This window comes from Rousettus aegyptiacus, unplaced genomic scaffold (genome assembly GCF_014176215.1).
Source record: "Rousettus aegyptiacus isolate mRouAeg1 unplaced genomic scaffold, mRouAeg1.p scaffold_m13_p_13, whole genome shotgun sequence".
NCBI classification, from domain to species: Eukaryota; Metazoa; Chordata; class Mammalia; order Chiroptera; family Pteropodidae; genus Rousettus; species Rousettus aegyptiacus.
In genome coordinates, this window is record NW_023416288.1 from 50102661 (window position 1) to 50114129 (window position 11469).

An 11469-nucleotide genomic window follows, 5' to 3' on the forward strand; every position below is an offset into this window, starting at 1 on the left:
AGCATGGAGGCCCTTGGTAGACTGGGAGAGCGGAAAAGGCCTCTTGGAGGAATTAGGGTTTTTTGTGGAAACCTAAAGAACAGTTGAGGGTTCTAGTTGCTCCAAAAAAACGCGCTGGAGGGAGGAGAGACTGGAGCTAGGAGACCGCCGGAGGCTCCTTTGCAGTCCAGGCGGGGGCCGCGGCCTCCCCGGGGAGAGGTGGACACCCGCCAGGCGCGTTCGGCAGTAGACTCGAATGACTTCGGCATCGGCAGACGTCGAAAGTCAGGGAGGAGGGGCGCCAGGGCTGACTCCCAGGGCCGGGGCTTGAGGAAGAGGGTACACGAGTGACAGCGGAGGTTCAGATCTCGGGAAATGACCAGAACGTGTCAGGTTTGAGATCCCTGTGAAACACCGAGAGAAAGTGTTGAGAAAGCAGCTGAATGAAGGAGTTTTTTTTAATTTTTTTAAAGAGACCCGAGTAGAGACACGTTCGGGCGCTGGTAGCGTAGACTGATCAGCCGGCGCCGGTGCAGCCCTGACCCAGGTGCGGAGACTTGGAATATGTTGGTCTGGGTGGGGTCCAGGAGTTTGTATTTTTAGAACAGAGTTGAGGTGATTCTCCTGGGCAGCAAGGTTGCAAACCACAGTGGTAAGATTTGGGAAAAGAAGGAGGAACAAAGGAAATCCAAGGAAACCGGCCGGGTGGCCACAGGGCAGCAAGACACGTGGGGGTGCCGCGCCGGGTGTTTCGGGGAAGAGCGGGGTGCGGCCCAGGGCCCTGAACCCTGCAGTGCAGTGTGACGGTGCGAAGGCTGGCAGGCGTCCGTTGGATTTGCAAATGGGCAGCGGCAGTGACCTTAGCAAGGGACAGGTGGTGGCGTGTAGGAGCGGAGGCCGTCGGGGTGGGTTGTGGAATGAGGGGAGGAAGGAAGCTCATGTCCACGGTGGTTTCAGGTCCAGCTGGGAGTGGGCGGTGGGAGCACGGGCAGCAGCCGGTGCTGGGGGTTCGTGTTTGCCTGGGATGGAGATCGCGAAAGCCTTTTGGAAATACTCATAGGAATGATCCATTCGATAGGGGAAACTCAAGACACAGAAACGGAACATGGAAATACCTTAAGTCAGTGATATGTACAAAAGACAGGAGAAAACTGGTTGGAAGCATGCCAAATTCATATTACTCTCTGCTTTGTACAGTTTTCCGAAGCGAGCACGTATTAGACTTACTGAGTAAAAATTACTGTTTCGAAAAATAATGCATGAGTAAAGACTTCGAGTTAAAGATGGCAGGTCGAACGTGTGTTTACTCCCGCCTCCCACAATCCTTCTGAAACAAGAGTGAAGGGACTTTAAAAAGAGTGAACAAGGAGACAACAGCAGCCAAATTTTGGAATCCTAAAAGCAAATGGCTGGACGATTACCGGTTTCTTAGAAAGCTGAATCAAAATCGGAATTGGGGAAAGTGGAGAGCAGTGTCTTTGAAAATGGGGGCAAAGGTGAGGCTAAAACAGAGGGTTTGAGGAACATCTCTTACAATAGGCCTTTAAAGGCACCGCTCCCCTCGTCACCTCCCCCAGTCCTGGCATTTGCCTTGCCTCTTCCAACCCCGGTAGGTGACCGAGGCCTATTCTCTGGAGAGGGCGTATAGGAGGGTCTCCAGACGTGGGCACCAGGCACAACTGAGGGTGGGGTACCATGTCGAAAACAAGAGAATAAGCAAAACGTGACATACAGATGTTGAGATCTCCAGCCTTCTTTCCTAACCCGGCTCCCCAGACGATGCTGACATCCAGGGGTAAACCCTTGGGGCAGGACATTGGAAGAGTTCCATTTGGAGACCTCGGGGACCAGCTAGGAGATTGCCCAGTGAAACCACCTGGCGAAGTCGTCCTCCTGGGAGGCCACAGTCAGCCCGCCCTGCCTGAGTGCACAGGCTCAGTTCTCTTCCGAGTGTCCCACCTGTAGTATAAACGGACGACCAGGAACCACAGGATGTTAGGGAAAAGCCCTAACATCAGAGACCAAAGGAAAAAAGGCAGGAAAAATAAATTTTGAGGAAATAGAGACATTGCAGAGAGGGAAAAGAAGAATGTTTAAATGTGTATGTGTGTGTAAAACATACATATAATCCTTACGTAAAAGAAATGGATACATCCATGATGAAAAAGTATAATGCTTGTTTTTCTTGAAAAAAAAAGAATAGAAAGAAACTCTTGGAAATTAAAAATACAATAATACAAATTTTAAATTCAGTAGCAGTATTAGATGATAATGTTGAGTACACATCTCAAAATAAACCAAAAAGACAAAAAAGAAAACAGAAGTCTACAGCCATGCCACCCTGAATGTGCCTGATCTCGTCTGATCTCAGAAGCAAAGCAGGGTTGGGCCTGGTTAGTGCTTGGATGGGGGACCACCTAGGGAAACCAGGTACTGTAGGCGTTTAAAAATACAAAAAGAAAAGAAAACAGAAAGTAAGGGAAAGGATAGAAGTCCAACATCCAGATAATGGGAATATCATAAAAGAATAGCAAAAACAGGAAGGAAGGAATCAGCAACAAAATAATTCAAGAAAAATTTCCAGCACTGTAAGACATGGTTTTCCAGATGGAAAGAGCCCACCAACTGCCCAGAACAAGGGATGGAAATAGGCCCACACCTTAGATAGTTCAGCACTAAATTCCAGAGCCACTGAGGACAAAGGCCATCCTGCAAGCTCCAGAGAGGGGGAAGAAAAAAAAAAATGGATTCACACAAACAAACAAGACTTAGAATGGCTCTGGACTTTTCAGCGGTTATGGAAAGCTACAAGACAGTAGAATGTCTTTAAAATTCTTTAAATGTTAAAATTAGAAAATATTGTCCAGCCATTCTAGAATTTGGTTTTTAGTCAGACTATTTTAATTAAATATGAGAGAGCGTGAAATCGAGACATTTTTGAGTTCGTGGTTTCCCATGCCCGCCTTTCTTAAGGAGATGTTTGCCAAAATGAGGAAATAAACCCAGAAAGAGACCTTAGGAACTCCTAACGCAGGAGAGGTGAAGAGAATCTGGGTGCTGCTGAGGGGGAAGTCCACAAAGGCACCTGGTTATGCAGGCAACTGGGCCAGATTGCAGCACGTCAGAAGGTTCTAGAAATTTTTTCAAGCGGATGAAATTGAGAAATATCTAATATGTATGAATGATTTGAGAGTTACAGAGCAGGATTGGGGGAGAGTTCGGAGCTCAGTTCATGAGAATTTGTAGTAAGGCAAGCAGAAGAAGAAGTTATTAGTACCGGGGAAAGCAAAAAAGGTTTATAGGCATAGAAAAATACTTAAAGTATACAATATTCAATTTTAAATAACGTTTACATAATCTAATAACAGAAAACACCCAGTACTGTTCCAGCCAAAATTACAAACTAAATTGGAATGATCAGGGATTTGGAAGAAATGTGGCTAGATGGGGAAGAAGTGGTTCTCACCTGCAGTTTTTGAAAGTCAGTAGATTACACATAAAATTGAATATTCAAGGAGTAACAACATAAACTTGTTACTTGGAGTTATGAAGATAAAAGGCAAAAGAATCAGCTATAGGAATTGAAAGTGACTGCTTCTGGGGAGCAGGTAACACGGGGTTAGGGTGGAGGAGAGCTTTTGAAAAACAGATTTTGAAGAACTGTTTGACCCTCTGGCCTATGCGCATGTATAACTTAAAAAAAAGGATAAAAAGAACAAATATACCACAATTTCACAAATGTAACAAAGTGCAGCCATGAGAAAGTTGGAAACCCAGGGCCAACCCACCATTTCCGCCCTTTGAGCTTGCAGAGAAACTTAATGTGGCAGTCAATACTGGTTTTCACTTCTAAAAATCTCCAAAGTTTCATCAACATAATTCAAAAAGGAAAAATGCAGAGAGCACAAAAGTCCCACACAATTCCCTCTCAAGAGTCAGCAGTTGATTCTTTCTAATTTATGTGCATATGGTCATACACACACACACACATACACACACAGGGCCTTAAATATATAAGTAATACATAAATATGTACTCAGTAAAAAAACAGAAACGCAAACAATATGGAAGTACATTGTTTGGCAACTTGCTTTTCTCAGTAGTATATCTTTGACATCTTCACAGGCCAGAACGTGTAAATCGATCTTGTTCTTTTTAATAGCAGACCGTCCTATTCTGTGTATTGATTTCATAATTTATTTTTAAAAACTCCAATTGATGTACATTTAGAGTATTTACAAGTTTCAGTGCTTCACTAAAGATCCTTTATAAATATATCTTTGTGCATTTGTCTGAAACTTATTTAGAAGTAGATTTTCTGGGTCAAAGGATAGACCCAATAAAAAAATTTAATAAAATCTTAGCAAGTGCCCTTCAAAACAGTTGAGTCAATTTATATAGCTTCATCCATGCATGAGACCACCTGTTTCCCCACACCCGTGACAATAGTCAGTGTCATTTATCTTTTTATCATTTGCCAGAGTGATGGCTAGAAAGGACAATATTTCGATGTTTCTGTTCGACTTCCCTAAGAGTGAACCTGAGTATATTTTCATGCCTTTAGTGATTACCAGTATGTCTTCTTTTATGAATTGCCTTTTGCCCATTGTTCTTTTGGACTAGTCATCTTTTAATCATTGATTTGTAAAAGCTTTTTAAATATTAAGGCTATTGGCTCTTATTTTTCTCATGTATGTGAATATGTTTCCGAGTTTACGGTTTACCTATGTATAGTATTTATGTGAGTGCCGTATAGCTGTTTCACATTTTCATGTGTTCATATTTATCAATCTTAAGTGTTTATGTATTCAAATTTACCAGTGACTTTCTTTATGGTGTCTGGGATTCCTGTCAAGTGTGGAAATACTTATTCAGCTCATTCTATTAAGTAAACATTGTGATTGAAGGCCCTGGGCCTATGAGCTTTTCAATATTCTATAAAGAATATTTGAAACCTGAAATAAATTATTTTTTGCTCCAGAAAACGAAAAGGAAATTGCAAAATGTAAATAATTAAATGTTCTAGCATCTACAAATATAACATTCTATCAGCTTCATTAATTATTAAATTTAGTGTTCACAAATATTAAATACATTTGAAAACAATTTGTAGGATAGGGTTTTCCCATCTCACAAGAGTTCTTATGAAGAAACGTGATCACAAAGATTAAAAAGCAATCACAAATTAAATATGTTTCTTATAGCCAAACCATATCAAGGCAAAACTACCAAAATTATTCCCAAAACAATTACAGCAAAAATTATATTTGCAATGGGTCGGCACATCGCATGCATTCGGAATGACTCCAGGCAGCCTCCAGAAGGAGTATCTGAAGTCCCAGAGGTCTAGGAATAGCCTGTTCCTCGTTCGAAGTTGAAAGAAGAGAAAGAAAGAAAAGAGAAAAAGGGCTGTGTGTTTTTCCTAATACTAGTGTGACTTTATGATCTGTGTTTACATTTCTGACTCGCCGGTCATGTGCTCTGAGGCGAGATGTGTGGCGGTGGCTTCGTCCCCCTTCGAGTCAGGAAGCTGGCTGTCTCTACTCCGTGTTTTTAAAAACATTTTGAAACGCGACCTCTGGTCATAAACTGTGTTCACACAACATATATGTCCTCGATTAGCTTTTTTAAAACAGGAGAACAAATTGCCGCTTCTAAATGCACCTTGGTTATCAATGCTCTTTCAGAAGTCCTCTGGGTGGGGAGACCTTCTGAGGGAAATGACTGGCTTCCTTACTGTCTAACAAATGGGGAGGGGCAAAAATGTGTAAATGCCAGTTGTTTCGAGGGATGAAAAATTAAATGCCATAGAGAAGAGCAGAAGAGTGCTTGGGGGTCAGGGGGAGCACAGCCGCGTTCAGCCGAGGGCACTGTAAGAAGTTTGATGGAGTGAGGGGCATTGGAGTGGGGTCTCGGTGTAGGGGCAGGTATTGGAAGGCAGTAGTCTTCAAGCTGGGGTGCCCATGCCCGTGATAGTGCAGGGTCCAAAAGAGACTCGAGATGGTGTTGAAGGTTCAGTTTCTAGGTCCTTAGCTCATCTGTTCTCATTCATAAAACTCCAGGAGAGAGGGCACAGTGCGTGCGGACCCTGCGATGCTGGTGCTCGTCCCCACCCTCCACTATCAACAGAAAAAGAACAGGCACCTCCCGCCCATCCCTACCTTATTATATTATGGAGTATTTGAAGTATAGGAAGCCCCCTGGGTCATGAAACAAAGGGACATCCCCAAATATTGGGGTATACAACCGGAAGTGCATTGCTCCGAGGCCTAGATGGTGAATTCTTTTGCAAGTTAGACCATTTCCAATACTTTGCTTTCAACAGAATTGAATGAGAAGCTAATTAAGTTGTCAGCTAATAGGTCACTGAAAACAATTTTTGCTGATATGTTAACCATGTGCTTTCATAGCATTATAATTCAGAAGTTCAAAGAATCGAGTGATGGTTCCATAACAAAGCCCCTGCCAGCTGTCACCTATCAATATAAACGAGCTTTCCCTGATGTTTGTGTTTATAACAACAAAAAAATAGGAATTGGTTTTATTCTGAACTCTGTCTCACTCAAACAATGAGGAGGATGTTCATTCTCAGATAAGTGAACCAATTCAGAAAAATCTCTACCTATCCCTGTGAGAGATGCACGTCCAACAACTTTTTTTCTTTTCTATCTTGAATAACTTTATCATTCTACAGTAATAATAATTAAGGATAATCTAATGGGGGGGGGACACTTAGACCTGTGGCTATTAGAAATCAAAGCGAAAGTAATCTTCCAGTTTACACACTTTTGTGGTAGAGTGGTAGGTGAGTTAACCAGTCAAAGTCTTCTAAGCATAAAAATATGTTCTATTAGGATAAAGTTCTATGGGCAAAGTGGGAATGGAAATAGAAGTTCAAAGTGGAAAGGAATGATATAAAAATTTTAACTATCAAAGAAGAACTTGTTCACGTATTTTTAAAGTGAACAATGGTGGGTTTAAAATTGCTAGGGTTCTCGGATTCCACTGGTGACATTAAAGGGTGATGGAGTTTATTTTAAAATATCAATATTTATAATGCTTCAGAAATTGCACCTTTTGCAGTTATTGAAGCGTTTTATATATTTATTCAAAAAGGTGCAAAGGGTAAATAGTTTTAAATTTTTATTTTAGGGAGGAGACAAGCAAAATACTTCAAGGAGTTCGTGAAGTCAGGGAAGATATTTTTCTGATGCTGGAGTCACAGTGGTGTTTGTGGGTCTGGTGCAGAGACAGGGATTGAGGACAAAGAAAAGGGCACAGCTGATGGAGCAGAATTCCAGAGGGAAAAAATGGGCAGAATTAAGGCAGCGAGTGGAGGATTTAGGTGCGGGGAGGAGGGGACGCTGCTTTTCCTGAGATTGGAGAGACGGGGTGTCAAGATGATGACCTTGAGCTAGAGCCGGGGGAAGTACAGGATAGAAGTGTGGATGCATTTTTTAAGATAGAGACTAGGATGCAGATGACTTTGGAGAGTGAGCAGACATCTTTGGAGACTGGATTCTGAGGGAATGTAGCCACCATTTGCAGTTAAAGCCGTGGCGAGGGCGTGGGGTGGGGCGTGGAGGGGTCGGGCGCGCAACCTGGGAACATTATAGCTGCTTCGTGTCCTCATTACTCTGGAATGGGTTGCCTGGGCTAATCAGAGAGGAACCGAAGGACTGCCAAACACTGGAAAGAACAGCTTGGAGTCGTACGGGATAGGTACTGGCGTACTGGCGGGTCTGCTTTCTCACGGACTGGACCACTCTACTTTGGAATGACAAGGGGATTTGGTCAAAGAACAAAACAGGGACTTACCGGTTTCATCCACTGGCTTCTTGGTTTCTTCTCTTTTTCCCCCAGCACTTACCGTAACCTCTGAAGTCCCAGCTGTGTTTATTGTCTCGTGTAAGGCGTATGAGGCAGGCGCTCCATTTCGTCCACTGGTGTATATACCAAGCCATTAGAACACCACGTGGCACATAGTTGGTCCTCAATAACTATCTGTTGGGTAAATGCTCAATAAATGAATGGACATGTTTATACATTATATTCATAATTTCCTTGATTAACAGAGTGATTTTTCAGCCTAGAAGGGGGTTTATGCTGGCACAGCTTGACCCATATGGAAGAAGATAAAGTGGAACCCCCTACCTCACACCATGCGCAAAACAAAAATTTCAGGTGGAGTAAAGACCGAAAAGTAAATAATCGAAGAATAAAAACCTTGGAATAAGATCTGGGAGACAAGATGCAAACCATCAAGGACCTGGGGAGACCCTCTTAACTAAGACAGAAAACCCAGGAGTCCTAAACAGGGGGACACATTTGACAGTATGAAAACTTTAAGGAAGTTGTGTGGTAAAAGGTAACACAGAGGCAGTGGACAGATAATGTATTGGGGGAAATATTTGAAATGTCGATGAGAGAAAACAGGTTATCTTTGAAACCGAGAGCAAAGGACTCTTACAAATCAAGCAGAACACGGTTGATACAGGATCAAATCTAAGAGGCCAGTGAATGATCCTCAGATTGCCCTAGTCAGGCAGGTGGAATTAGAGTGTCTTAATTGATCACTTTACACCCATCTGACTGAGGAAAATTGGGAGAGCACAGCAGTGTCTGCTGCCGGCAGGGATGTGACAAAAAGGGCGTCTCATTCAGGGCTGGTGGAAATATGAATTGTCACAGCCTTGTTGAAAAGCAGTCTGATACCTATCAGAGTTAAAAATACGGACACCCTTTGACTTGACACTTCCCTGCCTGGGACTCTCATAGAGATTTTGTGGTCAGAGACGCGGATAAACAAATGTTTAGTGCAGCGCTGTTCACCGGGGCTAAACGCCAGGAAGGAAAAGCCAGGAAGGAGACGCGCGCGTGCTGTCCGGCGCGGGCGTCGCCGCGGCCTTCACGTGGAATGCACGCAGCTCTTAGGAGGGAGGCACTAGCCCCGTCGCACTGGTGTTGAGGGCTTTCTACAGAACATTGGAGAAAAGGAATACAGGGGACGATGTAGAAGGCAGTTGTATGTTTTAAAGACCAATAATGGCCAAAAAACATAAGCATGGAAAAAAATACTAGGTTAGTTGCAGGAGTCACCTGGGAAGGCCTCAACTGAAAGGGGAAGGGAGGGGAAGGCGGGGAAGGCAAATTAAAGGGAGAAAAAAAAATACTGAAAAACAGAAACGTGCACTACGAACCCATTTATGTCGAATGATGCCTAACGTGCGTAACGACGTGACATTAACCTATAGACCTACAGGCAAGTTAAAAAAACGTGGGCGGTGGGCGGCAATGTGTGTAATTGGATGCTGTGTAGCTAAAAAACAAAACCAAGAGCTCCTGTCGCGCACGTGTGCCCGCTTGTCAGTGTGGGCGAGGAGGGCACTGGGGGGCATCTGGTCGTCAGTGTGGTGAGGAGGTGAGTAGCTGCTGCTTCACTCAATCGAATTGCGAGGAGAGAGACTTGACGTCGCTGGCCTTACCTGGAAAGGGGAATTAGGATCTCTTTAAAAGAAATCCTGACGACACTATTTGAAATGGGAGGGTGTCACAGAAAGCAACTTTGCATTTATCTTAACCTTATTCCAGTTTGTGGTGGTGTTCAAGGTTGCACAAATGTCCAGAAAATTCTATTTGTCTACTCAACGCCAATTCAGTATTGTGTTTCTCTAAAATAAGAATTGTGAAGTGTAAATTCTAGGGCAGGTGGAATGAACATGTTCTGGGTTCTTCTGTCCCCCCCCCCCCACCCCTCTCGCCTTCTCTCAGCCCACGACGGGATTGTGATTAAGATCGAGGTGCAGACCAATGATGAGGGTTCAGAGAGCCTGGAGACCCCAGAGCCCCTGATGGGACAGGTGGAAGAGCATGGCTTCCAGGACTCGGAGCTGGGCGACCCGTGTGGCGAGCAGCCAGACCTGGATATGCAGGAGCAGGAACACACCCTGGAGGAGGCTGCGGAAGGCTCCGGCGAGTTCAGCGAGCTCAAGCAGATGCTGGTGCAGCAGAGAAACTGCACAGGTCAGTTGGGGGTAGGGACATTGATGGGTCCACAGGTGTGACAGCCCCAAGCACCACCTCAGGTACAGGTTTCCTGCCACAGGATAAGAATCTCTCTCCCCTCTAGAGAAGGTAAGACAGCCAAGCACAAGGTCAGACAGGGACCCAATCTTACAGGCAGAGAAGGTCGAATAAATTGCCTGAGATAGTGGCAAAGCTCAAACTTCCTCCTGATTTTCCTTGATCGTTGTCACACTAGAAGCCTTACCTGACGTGAAGATTTCACCCTCTGGAGAGCACACTTTTTAAAATGACCAATAGTAGTGTCTTTTTCTGGGGGCAATCTAGGCATCATTTTTAATTATAAAACCTCAAAGTCACCATTCTATACACCACAGGAGAACAGCAGGCAAGTGGGCTTACGGTGGCCTCATCCGAGGACATCTTTTGTGTTCGATTTTCCGATGCTGTACCTTCCACGCAGTCCTAGAAAAACCTTACCTGGTCGTCACGGTGTCTTAAACACACTTAGGTAGCCACTGTTTTATTCAGAAACTTCACAGCTCTATTCATAAGTGCATGAACCTGAACTTTTCCTGAATCATCTTCATCTAGTGTTGGAAACAAGATTGTACTAGACTTACCAAATGAACTGAGGAGCTTTGGCTCTTTTATATTCTGAAAAGAACATATAAGGTTGGAATTAAGTGTGTTCTTTGACAATTTGATAGAACTCACCTGGGTTTTGGTTTTTGTTTGGATGTTTGATTTATATGTAAAAGTCATTAACCATATAAATTTATACATTATTTATATTTAGAAATATACCCACATCCATTTTAGGTTTTTTAAAGCATTATGTTGATGACTTAAAAATTTTTTTTTATTTCATCTGTAGATAATTCCTCTGCAGTTTGCCTTTTTGCACCTAATAAAATATGGACATCCTTCTTGGTCAAAGATATGGATCTAACTCCTTATTTTTAAATAACTGCATGATATCCCAGAAACCTTTTTAATATACCGCATTGTCTTTCACAAAAGCGCAGTGGCAGATCCAAGGCCAGTTGTGAGTAAAGGCTAACTTAGAGCCTCATAACAGAAATTCCCGATTGTCCTTTGAGCATCTGCCGTTAATTCTAGTAGAACCTTAGAAAATTATTAAACAATACTTTGTGGGATTTTGAGTCCTGAATTTTAGGACCAGATGTTTCATTCCTATTTCGGTAAGAAAAAACAACATTGATGCTCGGGGGGAGTTTGACGGGCCCAACGCCCCCCACGCAGGACAAACCCCAGAGCAACTTGTTACCAACCTCTGAAGCTGCTTCCTCCTTCCCGATCTCTTAAGCGTCGTGTTCCAAGGAACTTCTGAATCACTTTCTGCTGAGGATTGTAACAGTACCGAGCAGCATGGTCTAATGGCACGGCCTGAGCTGGGCACACCTACACTCTAACTTGGCACACCTACGTTCTAACTTGGCACAC

The 11469-nt window shown here is 43.5% G+C and overlaps 1 protein-coding gene and 1 pseudogene across 2 annotated transcripts in view; both read left to right on the forward strand.

Annotated features, from left to right (window-relative positions):
* The window catches only part of ZNF777 (zinc finger protein 777), a 28251-nt gene that overhangs the window by 11182 nt on the left and 5600 nt on the right, over positions 1–11469 (forward strand). For both annotated transcript variants that reach the window (XM_016125904.2, XM_016125905.2), the window contains exon 5: positions 9751–10002. In XM_016125904.2, the coding sequence (XP_015981390.1) occupies positions 9751–10002 (252 nt within the window). The remainder of the gene's footprint in view (positions 1–9750; positions 10003–11469) is intronic.
* On the forward strand, positions 2303–2421 carry LOC118611285 (annotated as a pseudogene).